Source organism: Lagenorhynchus albirostris, chromosome 13 (assembly GCF_949774975.1).
Source record: "Lagenorhynchus albirostris chromosome 13, mLagAlb1.1, whole genome shotgun sequence".
NCBI classification, from domain to species: domain Eukaryota; kingdom Metazoa; phylum Chordata; class Mammalia; order Artiodactyla; family Delphinidae; genus Lagenorhynchus; species Lagenorhynchus albirostris.
In genome coordinates this window covers 68,196,914-68,217,391 of record NC_083107.1, presented here as the reverse complement: position 1 = coordinate 68,217,391, position 20,478 = coordinate 68,196,914, and the positions used below count along the sequence as shown (strand labels likewise).

Below are 20,478 nucleotides of genomic sequence, written 5' to 3'. Positions count from 1 at the left end.
AAGCACTGACCTAAGAGAATCATTATACAGCCTCTACCCTCAAGGTGTTGAAAATCCAAGATAATTGTTCCTTCCCTGTCATTACTACTCCATGTTCTCTCCGACTTGGCAGGTCTCCTTTAACCAGCTGATGAAAGGTCTAGGACAGAAACCTCTTTACACCTACCTCGTTGCAGGAGGTGACAGGTAAGCCAGGCTGGCCTATGAATATTTTGTTTGGCCTAACTAGTGTCTTTTAGAAACTGAATTTGAATGCTTTCAGGTGGAGATGGTGTCCAGTTTGCTCTCCACTTCACGTACTTATGTTGCCTGACTAGCCCTCATAGGCATTGAAGTTTTTCAACCCTACAGAGTGTTTATCATGGTGCCCAACAAATAGTAGGTGCCCATTCAGTGACAGTTTTCTCTTCATTTCCTTCTCTCAAAGCAGCCCTAATAAACCATAGGTTTCTGCTTCCCAAGCAGTGCCACTGACCTTGAGTCTGTCCTCTTAGGTCTGTGATGGCCTCTAGGGAGGGGATGGAAGATAGTGCCCTGGATGGGATCGAGGAACTGAAGAAGTCTGTGTTTTCCACTGACACTCAACCATAGACCTCTGTCTGTTCCTTCTCGTGGGGACATCAAAGCCCCAACATCCAGCCAAAGCCCATCCCCTGCCTCCTCCCTGCCCCCCAACTCCCTTCCAGCCACCCCCCACCTCATCCTGGCCCTGACATCCCCACACAATATGTTTATACCCTAGAATCCTCTTGGTGGCACTACCTCACCCATCCTCCTCTCCTAGGTGGCTGCTGGGAAGAAGAGGGTGATTGTCATCGGCATTTCAGCGGGACTCTCTGTGAGTGTGAAGACGGGCTGGGTGGGTCAATTTTATAGGGAGGCAGGGAATAGGAGTGGAACAGCATGGAAGATAAATCAACAAGATTTAGCTAGATTTAGCTAGAAAACAGAAAGGGCTTGTGTAAGGAATTTTGATTTTACTCTCACTGATTAGGATCCAGTTGCATGAATGTGGGACAAGGGGGGAAGGGATCTTATCCCACAATAACTGTGTACCCATCCACTCAACAACCAAAATAGATAGAGTAGTCCAGGGCTCAGCAAACTATGCTGGCAGGCCAATCCAGCTGCTCCCTGTTTTTGTCAATGAAATTTTACTGGAACTCAGCCATTTGTGTTTACATATTATCCATGGCTACTTTGACGCTTCAACGGTAAGACTGAGTCATTGGACAGAGATCGTAGGGCCCACAAGCTTAAAATATTTGCTTTCTAGCTCTTTACAGAAAAAACTGACCCCAGACTAGTCCCTTGCTACTTAACGTGTGGTCCTTACACCAGCAACATCAGTATCACCTGGGATCTGTTAGAAATGCAGAATATCAGGCCCCCCCACACCAGACCTACTGAGTCTGAATCTGCATTTTAGCAAGATTCCCAGGTGGTTTGTTTGACATGCACTGGGCTAGATGACCCTGAGTTTCCGCTCAGCTGTGCAGCTCGGACTCTCTGAATTCACTGAGCAGGACCTGGACCCCAGCAGATGTGGAACGAGGCACACAAGGAGAGCAGGACACTGACCTCATGGAGCTGACAGTTTAGTTCTGTATTTTCAGACTTTACCATGCAGAAGATTTCCATGGGAGAACCTGTTAGAAATGTAGGTCTAGGGAATTCCCTGGCGGTCCAGTGGTTAGGACTCAGCGCTTCCACTGCCAGGGCCCCGGGTTCAATCCCTGGTCGGGGAACTAAGATCCCATAAGCTGCACGGTGTGGTCGATAATAATAATAGTTAATTAATTTTAAAAAAATGTAGGTCCATGGGGTCTCCCCTTCAAATTCAGATCCAGTAGATTTTAACTGGGCCCAGAATCTGCACTTAAACAAGCATGTGCGGGGCATTCTGATGTACGTGGGCCTCGGGCAGAGCTAGAGTAACCCCCCTCATCGAACCCTCCCCTCTCTCCCTACCACCAGGCTCCCTCTGTGGCAGCCCAGATGGACTACTGCATGGATAACCCAGCGGTCTTTTTGCCAGTCCTGATTGGTTTCCACCCAGTGAGCATGGCCAGGTGAGCCTTCTGTAATGAAAAGTCGTACACAGAACTTCTGTAATGAAAGGTCATGGCCAGTCCCCTGGGGGAGGCTGGGAGGGAACCTGTGAAAATCTACAGGATAGTCACAAAGGAGAGGGCAGGGCAAATATGCTCTTGTTCACCAAATCTCAGAATATTAAAGTAAATAAAGGTGCAAACGAAGCAACTGACAAAGGATTAATCTCCAAAATATATAAACAGCTCATGCAGCTCAATATTAAAAAGACAAATAACCCAATCCAGAAATGGGCAGAAGATCTAAATAGATATTTCTCCAAAGAAGGTATACAGATTGCCAACAAACACATGAAAGAATGTTCAACATCACTAATCATTAGAGAAATGCAAATCAAAACTACAATGAGGTATCACCTCACACAGGTCAGAATGGCCATCATCCAAAAATCTACGAACAATAAATGCTGGAGAGGGTGTGGAGAAAAGGGAACCCTCTTGCACTGTTGGTGGGAATGTAAATTGATACAGCCACTATGGAGACCAGTATGGAGGTTCCTTAAAAAACTAAAAATAGAGCTACCATACAACCCAGCAATCCCACTACTGGGCATATACCCTGAGAAAACAATAATTCAAAAAGACACATGCACCCCAGTGTTCATTGCAGCTCTATTTACAATAGCCAGGACATGGAAGCAACCTAAATGTCCATCGACAGATGAATGGATAAAGAAGATGTGGCACATATATACAATGGAATATTACTCAGCCATAAAAAGAAATGAAATTGAGTTATTTGTAGTGAGGTGGATGGACCTAGAGACTGTCATACAGAGTGAAGTAAGTCAGAAAGAGAAAAACAAATACCGTATGCTAACACATATATATGGAATCTAAAAAAAAAGTGATTCTGAAGAACGTAGGGGCAGGACAGGAATAAAGATGCAGACATAGAGAATGGACGTGAGGACACAGGGAGGGGGAAGGGTAAGCTGGGACAAAGTGAGAGAGTGGCATGGACATATATACACTACCAAATGTAAAATAGATAGCTAGTGGGAAGCAGCTGCATAGCACAGGGAGATCAGCTCAGTGCTTTGTGTCCACCTAGAGGGGTGGGATAGGGAGGGTGGGAGGGAGACGCAAGAGGGAGGAGATATGGGGATGTATGTATACGTATAGCTGATTCACTTTGTTATAAAGCAGAAACTAACACACCATTGTAAAGCAATTGTACTCCAATAAAGATGTTAAAAAAAATAAAGTAAATAAAGGGTGTTCTTAAGCTTAGGAAGTTTTTTGTTGGTTGGTTAATTTGCATATTCTCTCATTTCAGAAAGAATTGAAGGCAGCTTATAAAGGTTACATAAAATATAAGAAAGCATACATTTAAAATGGAATGAAGAGGCGAGGAAAACGTGGGTCAGAGGATAGAATGGGCTCAAGAAAATGCATACCACAAAGATCTGTGCTTTCATCTGAGGTGGGTCCCCAGCATCTTTTCAAAGAAGGAATACTGGGTGCTGACTGGCCTCCTAGTCTCCTTTGCCTAGCTCCCTTATTTTAGGCCCTTTCTCCTTCATGCCAAGAGCCCCTTTGGTCCCCTCTGGCTACTCACATCTCCCACCCTGTTCCCCTTTCCTGAGATCCCTGTGCCTCCAAGTCACCTCCCTCTTATTCTCTGTCTAAATGGCCACTTCGATCTCAAAGAAGGCCAGCATATATTTTTAAAATTTTTTTTTGGAGTATAGTTGATTTACAGTGTTGTGTTATGAAGGCCAGCATATTAAACCAATACTGCTCAGGTGCGATTCTGTGAACGCACTGCCTTGGGAGTGTTAATAAGGAAGGTTCTTGTATGAGAGGTCTGATGTTGTAGGTTTGAGGTAAGGCCCGGAAATACCTACTTTTTGCAAGCATCCTTGGAGATTCTGATGCACAGCCAAGCTGGGGAAACTCTGCTAAATGAACCATCGGAGGGGGCCACCCAGTGAAGCTGAGGGCTTCCTGTCACCGGAGGTATTTCAGCGAAGGCTCGCTGACTACTCAAGAGCAGCTCTGTGTGTATTTAGTGTGGTCTTGGGGAGACGGACAGCTGAGTTCCGAGAGGCTTTTTCAGCTCCCAGATTCCAGGCATGTAGTGTAATTCATACGAAGGTATAAATGATCTCTTTTAATGGAGGGCTTTCCTCACCAAAAATGTATCTGCTGCAGTGGATGCTAATTTCAGGGACCGTGACTAAGTGAAATGAAGGATTTCAAACAATGTAGGCGTGGAGATCTTCCAGTTGTTCCTTAAATCAGTGGCTCCCAAACTTGGCTGGTCTTCAGAGTCATCTGGGAAGCTTTTTAAAAATACAGATTTGGGGGCTCCACTCCAGAACTACTGAAGCAGACTCTCAGGGTGGGTGTGGAAACCAGAAATGGGTAGTTATTAAAAAAAAACAAACCTCCCCAGGTGATTTTGCTGACCTGCCAAGTCTGGGGATCTCAGTTTTCAACCACACAATAAACACTGTTGCCTCTCTCTGCAGAGGAGACATGGCAATAGGACCTGTGCAAGGACCAGGACACAAGAAAGTTCTGGTCTCAGGCTGGAACTTTTTACTTGAGTGTTGGCTTTGCTCTGGGCTCAAATTGCTGAATGTTTTATTAACCCTCATCCTTGGGGTTCAGGGACACAGTGCCCCTATGAGCATCAAAGCACATCTCTCTAGGAAATTGTTGACCTCTGACCCCAATCTCAATGTGGTATTTGGTCCCAACTCTCATCTGAGGCCCTTCCTTTAGATCCTCACACATGATCCCCCCTCTGTCTCTCTTTGGGCCCCAGAAATGACCCCATTGAAGACTGGAGTTCGACATTTCGACAAATAGCAGAGCAGATGCAGAAACTGCCGGAGAAAACGGAAAGCTTTTGTGCTCAATCCTGCAAATGGGGTGAGATCTACCCCCACCCCTACCCCTCACACCCACCTCCGGACGGCTTGCCACTTAGGGCCTCTGATTTTAGGTTTTGTTACATCATGTCTAAATTCCTGGTGTCGTGTATCTACTAAAATGTTGTAAATCAAATCCTGTTTTCTCGTTTCGGTTTTCACCTTAAGATGTTTTATTTCCATTCGGACCCTGTCTCTTAAATAAGTCATCATTAAACACCTAAATGGTCTAGGGCAGTTTCTATATAAAGAAACTCTTTTGCATCTGTGTGTAGAAAGTATTGCTTTATGTCTCTTTTATATGTTTCAGTTTCAAATATGGGCTTTAAAGAAAAAATGGGATGTAGTTTCATTCTTCTGCCTAAGACTCTCCAAAATTGGTGTGGCCCTTCTAAGCCTCCACTGCTCCTGTTGCTTTTGTCTCTGGATTGTGGCTGCATCTCACTAACATCATCTGCCCTTCCTTTGACCTTACAAGGGCCTTAACCAAACCCCTGCCCTGCCCCACTCTGCCAGGGATGGGCACATCTGTGACATTCTCTTTGATCTTCCTTTTGCGAGATAGAAAGGCAGGAATTCCACATTACACACAAGTTCTGCATCTTTCATCTCCCAGATGCTCATCTCTCCTCCTCTCTACAATTATTTACTTTTAATCTCCTTTTCTCAGACACTGCTTTTATCATTCTTCTTGCTGTAATCTCTTTATCTTTTTGGTGTGTCATATTATATATCTGTATGGTTACAATCAATGGCTGCTTCACTGGTCTGTCCAAGGAGCATGAAATGTAGTGTTTGGATTAAAAACTGTTATTTAAAAAGTGGGGGATGAAAAAAAAAAAAAAAGTGGGGGATGGAGGAGGGAGAAAGTACTTGGCAAACAAAAACAAAAACAAAAACAAAACCTCTCTGAAAAACCCTTATCCCCAGCTAACAGGACACTCAATTATTCTGGCTTCCTCTCCAGAGTCCTGAATGTACCATAGAAATGACCATAAGTGGCCCTTTCCCCCTCCCCTCCCCTCCCCTCCCCTTCCCTCCCCTTCCCTCCCCTTCCCTCCCCTTCCCTTCCCTTCCCTTCCCTTCCCTCCTCTCCTCTCCTCTCAGTTAAGCCCTCAACCAGCACTCCTCCTCACAGCACACTGGGGGCCACCAGTCCTACAAATGCCTGCTCAGTAGCCACTAAGCAGAGCGCATGTCCAAGAGCCACTAACCAGATTGCATGCACAGTGGTCACTAACTAGTAAACTCCAGGACCTTCCTTCCTCTCCCAGTTTCTCCTGGGTGTCATCACTCTGCAGCCTGAGGGCCTCAGTGGCTCCTCCCAGATGAAGGGTGGAAGTGCCACCAAGATCCTGCTGGAAACCCTGTTACTGGCAGCTCACAAGACTGCGGACCAGAGCATCGCAGCATCTCCGAGGTAGGGAGGATCTGGACCAGAGAGAGATCAGAGTCAGGCAGTGGGTGGGAGGGTGCAGGCAGGGGAATGGCAGATCCAGATCTGGAGGGTGCGCTGGTAGCAGCAAGACTGCAGCCCTGCCGTTCCTTCCCTGGGAAAGGAACTGGCAGGGGGATGCCACTGTTCCCATCACACAGTCACAAAGTCTGGCTTGTTTCCAATGGACCCTGGGTTCCTCAGGTCCAGACCTGATCCCTGTGCACACCTGGGACATCCAAAGCTAACCTAGCTTCCTAGAGTCTTTGATGTGGGGATGGTCCAGGCCATGCAGGGTAGAGGTCATCCTGCTGTGGGCCTGCCTCCCTCACCAGGGTCTCTCGCCTAGCTTCCACGTCGCTCACTTACCCCCTCGTCAACTCTCTGATCCCACCCTCCTCCCAGTGCTCTGGATGCCCTATTCTTCTCTCTGCTCTTTAGTCTTCTTCCCGCTGAAGCCCACTTTGCCCCTGTTGAATGCAGTCTGGCTCTGCTTATCGCTCCCCCACGAGGGACCAGCAGAACTTAGTTTCAAGGGAATTGCACCTTCCCCAGGGTGGGAGGGACTCAGGCTTTCTGAGGGGGCACTGGGCCTGCCCTGGGAGCTGGTGGACTTTCTCCCAGATGCCTTCTGGAAATCCTGCGGACATTTGAGTGGGCTCATCAGGTGACCTAGAGTCAAAGCCCCAAGATCACCACCCTGATGAAGCAAGTCAGCACCAGGTGTGTAGATGTGTATTTGGAGGGGGGAAGCGGCCTGGATGGGGAATGTCATGAGAGCAGGGGAGACTCTACGAGACATGATAACATGGGGAGGGTAGCGGGTCTGCGTGTTGGAGGGTCAGGGTAGGCTTTTGGTTCGTTTACTCCTGTGTTCTTCTGCGTGTGTCTTTCTCTGATCTCTGGATTTTCTTCACTGTGATCTCTCATGTCCTGACCTCTGACCCATTCTCAGCCTGGAGAAAAAAGGCTGAGTATACCTGGTTGGCTGGCAGACCCTGGGCATCATTGCCATCATGGATGGAGTAGAGTGCATCCACACCTTTGGTGCTGGTGGGACCCCAGTGTTGACTTACTTCCCGATTCCTCCTGATCCAAACCAACTGGTCTGCTCTCCAAATTCTTTCCTACTCCCAACCCATGGAGGCTCCTCATTCAATGTCCATCCTGCTCTATCTAGATAGGCATTTCAGTCAAATGCTCCTTCCTTTGAACCTCACTCAGTCCTTGATCCTTCAGCTCCCAGCCCCATGCTTAGCTATGGCCTCCCAAGTGTGTTACTGCTTACCCTGCACCCCGCTTGCCACTTTCCTCCCAGCCCCACTGACACCTCCCCAAACCTAGAACCTTCCTCTCCTTTGAAGCCCATCACTCCTCTCTCCCTGTCCTTAACCTTCCCAGATTTCCAAGATGTCCATGGCTTTCTCATTGGTGATCACAGTGACATGTTTAACCAGAAGGCTGAGCTCAACCAGGTGGGAAGATGATGGGGCTTGGGGAAGTTGGGAAGATAACTGGTGTGCAGAGGGTGGGAGAAAAGAGGAAGGTGGAAACAGGTAGGGGAGTACAATGGGATTCCCTTCTAGAGAGGGAATATGGGTTAAAGGTCATGAGGCCTTGGGGCAGCACAGGAACAGTGTGGAAAGCTCTGGATTCACCCCCCAAACCTGGCTCTGGTCCAGTGCTCTTCCGTCAGCATGCTGCATTATCTTGGGCAAAACACTTTACCTCTTTGAATCTTGGTTTTTACATCTGTAGATAAAAGCTCTGCATTAGATGTCCTCTAAGGGCCTCTTTGGTCTTCAAGTCTATATGCTGGATTTTTCCATGGGAAGGACTCTCTCCTCTTTCTCTGCCCCAGGGTCCCCATTTCTCCTTCTCCCATGAAGACTTCTTGACTTCCATCCTGCCATCCCTTGCAGAAACTGACACCGTGGTCTTCATTTTGACCCTGGATGGTGAGAGGGATGATGGGAGTGGTGGGGTGAGGGGATGGAGGCAGCTGAGTGACTCAGAGGAACTATCACTTTTCTGGGTCTTAGGGCAACTGCTCAGAGGGAGGGACAGGAGTGTGTGTCCTGACTGGACCCCAGGGGAGGAGAAAGAACAGCTGAAGAGCCAGGCTTTCCACTCTGACGCCCTGCCCCTCTCCTAGACAACCTCAGGAGGTGCAGATGCTGGTGGAGCAGGTGAAAGAGAAGACCTCCAACATCCAGGCCTTGGCACACAGCACTGTAGGGCAATCCCTGCCGGAGAGGGTCCAGCCTTGAGGAGGGGACCCGGGGCAGAAGTTACAGCCAGGGCTTCCTGTAACTTCCATCGCGGTTCCTGCTCCTCTCTCTCTCCAGACCCCTCTGAAGAAGCTCTTTCCCTCCATCATCAGCATCACATGGCCACTGCTTTTCTTCGAATATGATGGGAACTTCATCCAGGTATGGGGAATGAGGAGGTAATATCTGCAGTGAGGGGCACAGAGGAGGAGGGATTCCAGGAATTAGAAAACCCAGGGCCGGAGGGTAGAAAGCTTTGTCTGACTTCCACAAAGCCAGCTGGGCAAGTTCTAGTGTTACCAGGTCACTAGTCAGAGTTTCCAAGTCAATGGGCTACTGCATTCAGTTCTCTCGAGAAATATGCAAAAGTACAGGATAGGCCGCCAATCACCTGACAGATACTCATTTGTCCTTTGTCACAAGTTAATTGTCGATACTATAGTCATCCTCACTGTCCAAAAGCCTTTAAGACATATTTTTTTGCAAGTTGTCCTATGCTGAGTTCACTGCAGATAATAGTACACTGATACAGTCCCTGTTTACTAATGAAATTATGATCCAGTACAAGCATTGCTAATAACCGTAGAAGTAATGATCACTTTGGGTGCACTTTGCAGTTTAGCGTTTGGAGTGGGCAGCAGGACATCTGGATGCCAGTTCAGTTCTGCTTCGTGGCCGAAGAAAGAAAGCAGTTTTACACATCTCTGGTCCTCAGTTTTCTCACACGACAGCCCTCCATCCTCCATGGGGCGGAACCAGGCCCATGAAGGGTTGCCCTGGAGAGATGTGGCCTCATCCATTATTCAAACTACTTCCTCCAGGAAGCTTCCCAACTTAACCAGACAACAGCTGACATGCTCCTTATCTGCCCTCAGAACTCAATGGAATTCTCTCCTCTCCCCCGGAACAGGGGATCCACACTCCTTTCAATGTGTATCTTTGTCTTTCCTTCCAAATGGTGTTCATTGGTCATATCCCTACTTCTTTTGGCATGCTTTCCACATTCATTGTCACCTTTGAGATTTCACATCTTCTAAGAAGTCTTTTCCAATGAAACCCACATCTTCTAGACCCCTCCTTTATGTTATATACCCCATCATACTTATAGGTTCCATTGTATAGTCATAATACCTAATACACAGAGGCCTTTGCACTTTACACAATATTTCAGGTATATTATCTCAGTTCTCTTAACAGTCTCCTAAGGAATGTATGTTTAGTGTCCCCATTGCCCAGATGAGGAAGATGAAATTAAGAGATTAAGGGATTATAATCATGACCACACAGATAAGACAGGAGTCAGGATTTGAACTCAGGTTTTGGGACTCTAAATCCATGGTTTATTTCACAATACAAGATAAATGTCAACCATATTCATGAATTGAGCCCGATCCATTTATTCATTCATTCAACAAATATTTTTAGAGTACCTGTCACATGCCCGATAATATCCCAGGGATAGGGGATATAGCAGAGAATGATGATCTGTGATATTTTAAAGAACTGTATTTTTAAAGAAAATTGTAATAACAATACATTTTTTAATTGTCAAAGCTTTAAAAAATACAGAAATCAAAAAAAGGAAAAAAATCATCCATAATCTACCTTCTTCCAAAAACAAAAACAAAAACCACTCAGACAAATTTTGAGACTGTCTCTCTACTTTTTTATGCATATGTAAAAATAGTTATATAAAAATAGGATCATACATGACATGCTGTTTTTAACTTGCTTCTCTTTATTTAAAATTATGAACACCTTTCTGTACTAATATATCTACATCATCATTTTTAATGTCATGTGTTCCACGGTATGTGGACTGTAATTTGTTTACTCTAGCCCCAGTTGTCAAACACTATAGTTTCAATATTATGGCTTTTTTTAAAATGCTGCACAGAATATCCTTATACACACATTTGACTCTCTCATTAGGGTAAACCTCCAAAAGTGGAATCAATGGGTCAAAGGGTGTTTAAAATTTTAAGGCTTTTGATGCTTGTGGTTACCTCCAAAGAGGTTTATAAACAAAGTGTAAAATTGGTTGTTCCCCACAACCTTAAAATACTGGGTAACATTGTTCTTTTTAATCTTCGCTAATCAGCAAAGGAAAAAAAGTGAAACAAAACGAAAGGCATTTCCGTGGTAATTTATATTTAATTACTATGGAGATTGGCTCCTTAAAGACATATATACGCCATTGAATTTTTTTCTTTATTGTACTGCTTCTTCATATCTTTTGGGCATATTCACCCAATCTTTTTTTTTTAATTAATTTATTTATTTTTGGCTGCGTTGGGTCTCCGTTGCTGCGCGCGGGCTTTCTCTAGTTGCGGCGAGAGGGGTCTACTCTTCGTTGCAGTGCACGGGCTTCTCATCGCGGTGTCTTCTCCTGTCGCAGAGCACGGGCTCTAGGGTGTGCGGGCTTCAGTAGTTGTGGCTCACGGGCTCTAGAGCACAAGCTCAGTAGTCATGGCGCATGGGCTTAGTTGCTCCGCGGCATGTGGGATCTTCCCGGACCAGGGCTCGAACCTGTGCCCCCTGCACTGGCAGGTAGATTCTTAACCACTGCACCACCAGAGAAGCCCCTCATTCTTTATTAGGGTATTTTTTTTCTTACTAATTTATAAGAGAGAGTGTATATAGCAAGGACAGTAGCCTTCTTTTGCTGTTCCATGTTTTCCCCCAGTATGTTATTATTAATTTCTACGTTTTTGATGTAGAGACATTTAATTTACATTTTGGCATAGTCAAATCTATCAATCTTTGTGTGTTTCTTTTTTTCTTGATTCCGGTTTTTATCTTTTTAAATGTACTGAAATTGAAATACGGAGGCTTCTTTTAGAGCTTATAAATATTTCGTTGTAGAAATAGTTTGATGTAACTCAGCCCACACTTTTATTTTGAAAAATTTCAAATCTGCAGAAAACTTGCAAGAATAGTATCAATGATACTATATTATACTACAGTATACTATACTATACTAATAATACAGCGAATACCCATATGCTTTTTGCTAGATTCACCACTTATTAACATTTTGCCACAGCTGCTTCATCTCTCTTTACCCCTGAATCATTTGAAAGGCGATTGGAGATATGATACTTGACACAAGTTACTGTGTTCCCTAAGAACAACAGGCATTTGTCTATATAATTATAATTATCACACTTGAGAAAATGACAATTAATACAACACTATTATCTCATATACAGACTATATTCAAATTTCCCCAATTATTCCTGTGTTGTTTTTATCTTCCAGATCCAGGATCTGAGCAAGGATAATGCGTTGCATTTCGTTATTGTGTTTCTTTAGTTTTCTTTAATCTGGCTGAGTTCCTCAGTCGTTTTTGATCTCTTTCATCAAAACACTGATATTTTAGAAGTCTAGACCAATTGTTTTGCAGAATGTGCCTCACTTTTGATTTGCCTGATTGTTTCTTCATTATATTCACGTTAAATTTTGGGGCAGGAGTCCTGCATAGATGAGGCTGTGCCTTTATCAGTGTATCACATGTAGAGGCTCCTAATATCAGTTTGTCCCTTTATTGGTGATGCTGCGTTTGATCATTTGGTCAAGGTGGTGCCTGTTAGATTTCTTTGTATCTTATTCCTCAGCAATCTTTCACCCACGGTTTTAGCATCCACTAATGATTCTTGGTTGAATCAATTATTACTATGATGGTTTTAAAATGGTGATTTTTCTATTTGTATCCTTCTGTCTCCATTTACTAGTTGGCATTCTTCTGTAAAGAAAATCTTTCTTCTCTCCCCCCCTTATCTACATTTGTTTGTTTAGTATTGATATGGACTCATGAATTTTTGTTGTTGTTGTTGTGTGTTTTAATCCATTCCTGTCATTATTCTTTTTTTGGTGTGGGGGTATGCGGGCCTCTCACCACTGCGGCCTCTCCTGTTGTGGAGCACAGGCTCTGGACGCACAGGCTCAGCAGCCATGGCTCACGGGCCCAGCTGCTCCACGGCATGTGGGATCCTCCTGGACCGGGACACGAACCTGTGTCCTCTGCATCGGCAGGCGGACTCTCAACCACTGCGCCACCAGGGAAACCCCATTATTCATTTTAATGCTCAAAATGAGAGCTCATTCAAGCTGGCCTTTGTGTTCTTGTGACATATCTATCCACATTAGCATTTGAACACTCTGCTGTATTTCTTTTTGCCAAAAAAATTTTTTCTCGTTCTCTTATGCAATATACTCTTGTGCCTTGCATTTTTGCTTAACAAAATATACTGAAAATCACTCCACTTCAGTTTAAAAATCTCTTCTTCATTATTTACATTTGTGTTTGTGTGTATTTGTGTGTGTGTGTGTGTGTGTGTGTGTGTGTGTGTGTGTGTGTAACCCAGTCATCTCCTATGCAGGAGCACAAAAATGTTGGGCCACATTCACCTTATACTTTCCCTGGTTCCAGCCCTGGAATCAATCATTTTCCAAGGAGCCCTGGTTGTTAGTTGAGATTGGTATTTAGAAATCTAGGTGCTAGGTATGCTCACTGCTACTGGTTTGTTTTGCCTCTAAGCCCTTTCAGTAGAAAGAACAAGGAAATATATATATATGTGTGTGTGTGTGTATTCACACACACACACACACACACGTACTCTCCTCCAATATCATCAGTGTATTTACCCATTTGTTCAGTCCTACAGTAAATACCAAACAGTTTTGGAATTGCTACCCTAATACGACTGTCGTCAACAAACTTACCAAGAAGTGGTTGAGATTTTTGCAGTTCTTTTTGTCCTTTGATCACATCCCACTAGATAAAGTGTTCAAAAGTCACTTTCATTAATTTTTTTCTTTCTCTCTGTGGTTATGTTATTAATGTGATATATAGTTAGGCTCATTTATTTTTGTTTGTTTTAAATTTTAGAGTTTTTTCAGTTTTTGGTCTAATTTTATCTTTTGAATATGTAAAACATAACATGATTTAAAAGTCAGAACTGTATAAAAAGATGTCCCATTTCCTTCTCTATTCCTTCCATCCCATTCCCACTCATCCCTGTAAGAAACCAATTTCATTACTGACTGACTTATCTCCTGTGTTTCTTTTTACAAAAAAACGTGTGCGTGTTCGTGTATGCTTTGCATTTCCTTCTTTCTTTCTTTTTTAAAAAATTAATTAATTAGTTTATTTTTTGCTGCGTTGGGTCTTCATTACTGTGCGCAGGCTTTCTCTAGTTGCAGAGAGCGGGGGCTACTCTCCGTTGCGGTGCACAGGCTTCTCATTGCAGTGGCTTCTCTTGTTGCGGAGCATGGGCTCTAGGCATGTGGGCTGCAGTAGTTGTGGCTTGCAGGCTCTAGAGCGCAGGCCTATGGAACTCTTCCTCATTATTTTTCACATTTGGGTGTACTCACACATTTGCGAGGGTTATTCGGGCAGTCTCTTACGTAGGGCATTTGAACTGTGTGTTCATGTAAATACATGAAATATACTCATTTTCTAATGATATTGTGGTCTTGATGATCCCTTGATTTTGAGTCCTTTATAAATTAGAGATATTAGTCCTTTATTTCTGCTATACAGTTGACAATTGAACAAGGCGGGGGGTTAGGGGCACTGATCCTCTGCACAGTGGAAAATGGTGTAACTTATGGTTGACCCTCCGTATCCATGGTTCCTCCCTATCCACATTCCTGGGATAGGATCATTGTAGTACTGTACTATTTACTATTGAAAAAAGTCTGCGTATAAGTGGACCCTTGCAGTTCAAACCCGTGTTGTTCAAGGGTCAACTATATATTCCATTTTCTTTGGGTTTTAACCATGCAAAAGTCTTTCCTTTAATTTTTCTGGGGTAGAACTTATCAATCTTTTATTGAATTTGGATCTTGATGAACAGAAAGCTCCCCTCACGCCACACCCACTCCATCTGTGTTTTCTTTTAGTACATGTTTTCTTCTAGTGAAAGTGATCTTTCTCTTGCTCTCTTTTTTTAAAACCATTTTTTAAATTAAAATAGTTAATTTACAATGTTCTGTTAGTTTCAGGTGTACAGCAAAGTGATTAAGTTATATATATATTCCTTTTCAGATTCTTTTCCATTATAGGTTATTATAAGATATTGAATATAGGTCCCTGTGCTATACAGTAGGTCCCTGTTGTTTATTTTATATATAGTAATGTGTAAATGTTAATTCCAAACTATCATTAAGAGTTTATTCTTGTGTATAGGGTGAGGTATGGACCCAATTTTATATTTTTCTAAATGACTATCCAATTGTCCCAATATATATACTTAAAGTTAATCTTTTCCTGAGTGATTTGAGATGCTACCTGTATCAAATACTCAGTTCGCATGTGCACTGGTTTATTTCTGGACTTTCTTTCTGTCTATTGATGTGCTGGTACCATACTGTTTAATTATAGATGCTTTATGGTAAATTTAATGTCCGATAGAGTTAGTCCTCTCTTCAACACTCTTCTATAGAATTGCTGCCCTTTTTCCACATGAACTTTAAAATGAATGTGTCTAGCTTCAAATTATATAAAATTTAAAGTATTTTTTCGTTAATGGTAGTTAATGGTATAAATGGTTGGTGATATAAATGGTTAATGATATAACCCAGATTTGATTGATCTCTCCCCCACAGGGCAGTCTGACATGCAGCCTATAGCATCAGTACTGCATACTGGCCAGCTTCATTCTGATTGGTCAGATTTCTATTCTTATACTCAGTGTCTTTGTCGATCACTTGTTAAGTATTTTCAGTATACCCCCTGCTAGGGGTTTGTGTGACCAGCTATTTATAGAGTTGCAGAATAAGGAGGTAAAAGTAGTAGCCTGTTTCCTCAGCCTGGCTAGGACCAAATACTTAACCCCCTCAATTCCTTTACTGGACTCCTGTTGCCCTCAAAGTTTGGTAGTAGATATTATAAGTGCAAGATATGAGGGCCAAGAACAGGTGATAGTTATTCCCACAGTACCACGTGTTTGTATAACATTTCAGTTTTCATTGTGCTTTCACATCCATTATCTCATTCATCCGGGAAAAGATCGTGGCAAAGTAGGAAATGCCCTCATCACTAAATCAGGAGACCTGGATTTGGGTCCTGATTCTACGTCTCACTATCAAGTTTACTTCTGACCTCTAGTTTCCATATATGTAGAAACAGGGATAGAAAAAACCTATTCCATAGGGTTGTTATAAGGATTAAATTGAATTAATTTTTCAACAAACATGTATTGATCGGTAATCACGTGTCAGCCATTATCAAAAAGACTGGGGCTCTTGAGCAAAATAAGACACCATCTCTGCTCTCAAGGAGCCTTTAGTTTAGTGGAATGAACCCCAGGATTTCCACTTCTCCCTTGTCTGGTACCTCAGTAACAAGAGGAAGGTGCTGGTAAGAGCAAAATCCTACTGTGGAAGGACTCAGGGAAGATATCTGTCTACCAAGGGCCAAAAACACAAATATGTGGGGAATTCCCTGGTGGTCCAGTGGTTAGGACTCAGCACTTTCACTGCCATGGGCCCAGGTTCAATCCTCGGTTGGGGAGCTAAGATCCTGCAAGCTGTGCAGAACGACCGAAAAAAAAAAAAGAAAAGAAAAGAAAAGGAAAAAGAAAGAAAACCCCACAAATATGTGAAGCTGCCAGGTTTGCCGGGAATGGCCCTGGTTGATGGAGCAAATTATGTCTACTTTTTTTGGGGGCGGGCCGTGCTGAGCATCATGTGGGCTCAGACCCATGCCCCCTCCATTGGAAGCATGGACCCTTAACCACTGGACTGCCAGGGAAGTCCCTATGTCTGCATTTTTGATCCCTGGATTCCTGTCAGATAATAAGGCCCTGTTCACCCTGCTGCTCTAATGTCCCCTAATTTTCAATATCCCCGTGTGTCTGCCCTATTTAGAAGTTCCAGCATGAGCTAAGCACCAAGTGGGTGCTGAATACGGTGAGTACAGGAGCCCACGTGCTTCTTGGGAAGATCCTCCAAAACCACATGCTGGACCTCCACATTTGCAACTCCAGGTTCTTCTGGCGGGCTCTGGCCGTGCTGCAGCTAGGACATGATGGGATGGGGCTGGGTGGGGCCTGGCTTCAATGCCTAGGCTGCCATAGGAGGGTGTATTTCAGAGGTATGTAGATGTGAAGGGGTAAGGATTGACTTTTCTCTTGTGCCTCTCCTTGTCCTTCTATCAGGCCCAGCCTCTCCTCTAAGGAGTATATGTGCACACATGGGTGCGTGTTTGCGCAATTATAACTATTAGGCAAGATTCTTTCAGTTACACATATGTGTGACAGAAATCCAATTTGTACTGGTTTAACTAAGCAAGGCAAATGATTGGTTCATGTAACTGAACAGTAGCTAGATCCAGAAACGCAAAATGACATGCTCCAGAACTTTCAGCCCTTAGCCCTGCTTTCCTCTGTGTTGCTCTCATTCTCAGGCAGGTTTTCTCCACTAGGTGGCAAATTGGCCACTAGCAGTGCCAGCCTAACATCCTACCAATTTAGCAACTCTGGCGGAAGGAGAGTTTATCTGTCCCTGCGATTCCTGCAAATACCTGGGGGAGGGTCCTCATTGGTTTGTCTTGGGTCACATGCCCATCCCTGAGCCAATCACTGTTCTCCAGGGGAAAGCAGCCCTCTACCCAGGCCTGGGTCACCCATGCTCTCCCTTTAAGATGGCAATGGAGGAAGGGGCATGAAGTGAGCCTCAATCAAACAGTGTGGCCTGAGAATGGGGGAGCAATAATTCCCCAGAGGAGAATCAAGGTGCTGATACCAGGAGGAGGAGGCATGGATGCTGAGCAGATAGCACAACAGATGGTCCTGAAAGTAGGGTTGCTAGATATAGCAAAGAAAAATATAGGACACTGGTTAAATTTGAATTTCAGAGAAATAAAGAATATTTTTTAGTGTAAGTATATCCCATGCAATATTTGAGACATACTTATACTAATTTTTAAAAATTATCCATCTGAAATTCCATTTAACTGGGTATCCAATATTTTTATTTGCTAAATCTGGCAACTCTACATGAAAGGAACCCATGAATCGGCATTTAGTGAGCAGCCATCAGGGCCCTAAAACAACCTTCTCGAATGAGTAAAACCAACCAACTGGGAAAAAAAATCCTTTATGCTTTTCTAGTTCCTGGAGTTGGGGCAGGTAGGGGGAGCCAGAGCTACCTATGATCCAGTCCTTGCCATCCCAGAGTGGCCCATCTAATGGAGGAGAGACAAAACCAACACTTGAAACACAGAACAATTAAGCGTCAAATTGCATGATCCTTACTGAAGTCCAATAGAACATCAAAGAAGGTAGGACCTATGCACTATAGCAAAGCAGAAGACTTCATGGAAGAGGTAATGTTTGAGCTGGGCCTACTGGTTATGGCTTGGAGAGGTGAAGGACTGAAGGGCACTTTTGTTAGAAGGAGTATTAGCCAAGGCCCAGAGGGGGGCTAGGCATGATATGTGAGGGACACAGGTTTGGAGTCACTTTACAGAGTGGTGAGGGAGCAGGAAGGGGAGAAACTGTGGAAGATTAAAAGCCAGACAGGAATTGGGACTTGCCAACACAGCTAGATCTGTGCTGTCCAGCCACCAGTCACACGTGGCCATTGAGCACTTGAACTGAACTCCAAATTTTATTTAAAAAGTGAAGCATGTAAAGTTTTCATTAAATGCAACTCTATTCTTTTGGTAGGACTCTATTTCACTTTTGCATTGAAATTCAGCACCTGAATTGAAATGTGCTGTAATTGTAAAATACAAACTGGACTTCAAAGACATGGTACAGAAATATTGTAAAATATCTCACTAATAATTTTTAATACTGTTGACATGTTGAAATGATATTTTGGATATATTGGATGAAATAAAACATGACTAAAATTTATTTCACCTGTTTCTTTTTTAATGCTGTGCTAGAAAATTTTAAATGACATATGTGACTCATTATATTTCTATTGGACAGTGCTGAGCTAGATGGAGAGGAAAAGGGTGGTGAAAAAAATAGAAGCAGTGTTTGCAGATGAACTGTCTTACAGCAGTATAAAGGATGGATGTGGTTAGGGAGGAAACCAGAGGGAATGAGTTCAGTTTAAGATGACCAACCTTTGGGATTGCGGGGACATGGCCAAAAATACGACCAATTTGCCATTAATTCTCCAGTGTAACCCAGCCAACCAAGGCCCACCACCAACCCTTTTACCCCAGTTTTCCTTTACAGCTGGGGATTGTAAGTTTGGGATTGCCTACAGGGACGAATTCTCTACAGCTGGTCTTCAAGATCCCAAACTCCCATTCTCCCTTGATCCCATTCTCAGCTCCCATGGCTTTCTAGCCCAGCATGGATGTTACCACTTCTTCCACAGCAGTTCTAGGGACAGCCCAAGTCTCGATGCATCGAGAGCCTCCTCCAGGCGATCCACGTCCCTCAACCACTGTCGGATGATATTCGAGCAGCTCCCATCTCCTTCCACGTCCAGGTTGCACAAGAGAAGGAACAGGTAACTCGCGAACTGCTAGTCATCTAGCAAACACTTACTGAGTACTTATGATGTGTCAGGAACTTGTCTCGGCACTGAGTTTACAAAGCTCAGTGACACTCTGCAAGGAACTCCCCCTGTTCATGGAGGAGACATGATTGTGACAAGTAGTCAGAGAAGTGTGAAAAAGGTACTACAGGGGTGCCGAAAAGGAGTCTTCAGTTTTGCCTAGGAGGGGAGTCAGGAAAGAGAGGGAGAACTGGGTCACGAACCAGTCTTGATGAGTAGGAGTTTTCTGGGTCAGGATGAAGGCTACTCTCTGCTCTTGACCCACCTCATTCCAATTTCTGGTGTTTGAAAACTACCTTCTATTCTTTTTTTTAATTTATTATTTTATTTATTTATTTTTGGCTGCGTTGGGTCTCCGTTGCTGAACGCAGTCTTTCTCTAGTTGAGACGAGCGGGGGCTACTCTTCGTTGCGGTGCGCGGGCTTCTCATCGCGGTGGCTTCGCCTGTTGTGGAGCACGGGCTCCAGGGTGTGCGGGCTTCAGTAGCTGTGGCTCACGGGCTCTAGAGCGCAGACTCAGCAGTTGTGGCACACGGGCTTAGCTGCTCCGTGGCATGTGGGATCTTCCGGGACCAGGGCTTGAACCCGTGTCCTCTGCATTGGCAGGCAGGTTCTTAACCACTGCGCCACCAGGGAAGCGCCTCCGTTCTACTGTTGCATCCAACCTGGTATCTTCTGACTCCCACACTGAATGCCCTAGCTCCTCCAGGGTTCTTCCTCAGACGACCTCACTTTCTCAGGCTTCAGTTCTCGCTGCCTCCTCCCCACAGGTGATCCCCATAGCCTTGCTGAGCCTCCTGTTCCGGTGCTCCATCCCTGAGGCCCAGGCATACCTGGCTGCAGCTCCCTCTGTCCGTGAGGCTGTCAGGAGCGCCCTCACCCGGCCAGGTCGGAAGCGCAACGCCGACCTCTTGGAGACCCTAGATCCTGCTGTGCCGTGAACTGGTGTTTCTGGGTGCGTGGAGGGGGCCAGCCCACCCCACGGGGACTTGTTGGGCCAGCAGCACGTGAAGTGGGAGGAGAGGGCCAGTCTCCAGGAGCACCAGCCGCCCAGGCTGGGGAGACAGCGTCTCTCTCCTTTGGGGAGATCTTGCTGTTCACCCAGTGGTATCCACTTTCCCTGGCATATTCTGATTTCAGAAATAAAACTGAATGTCTTGTTTCAAAAAGTTAGCTTTCTACTGAGATCAGAGTCAATAGATCAGAGGTGGAACAAGATGAGTGGCATGGGTCGGTCCCAATAGCAGTTTT

General features: G+C 44.5%; 1 protein-coding gene across 1 annotated transcript in view; it reads left to right on the top strand.

The window, feature by feature from the left end:
- GCKR (glucokinase regulator) overlaps window positions 1–20,396 on the top strand; it is a 29,765-nt gene extending 9,369 nt beyond the window's left edge. The window contains 18 exon segments of the mRNA XM_060168969.1: window positions 113–186; window positions 495–564; window positions 785–838; window positions 1,978–2,072; window positions 4,888–4,957; window positions 4,959–4,994; window positions 6,295–6,413; window positions 7,053–7,151; window positions 7,384–7,481; window positions 7,830–7,903; window positions 8,290–8,386; window positions 8,584–8,589; window positions 8,592–8,657; window positions 8,703–8,860; window positions 16,574–16,722; window positions 16,783–16,786; window positions 19,049–19,180; window positions 19,998–20,396. Of these exon segments, the coding sequence (XP_060024952.1) occupies window positions 113–186; window positions 495–564; window positions 785–838; window positions 1,978–2,072; window positions 4,888–4,957; window positions 4,959–4,994; window positions 6,295–6,413; window positions 7,053–7,151; window positions 7,384–7,481; window positions 7,830–7,903; window positions 8,290–8,386; window positions 8,584–8,589; window positions 8,592–8,657; window positions 8,703–8,860; window positions 16,574–16,722; window positions 16,783–16,786; window positions 19,049–19,180; window positions 19,998–20,168 (1,572 nt within the window). The 3' untranslated portion in view covers window positions 20,169–20,396.
- Window positions 20,397–20,478: the final 82 nt, after the last annotated feature.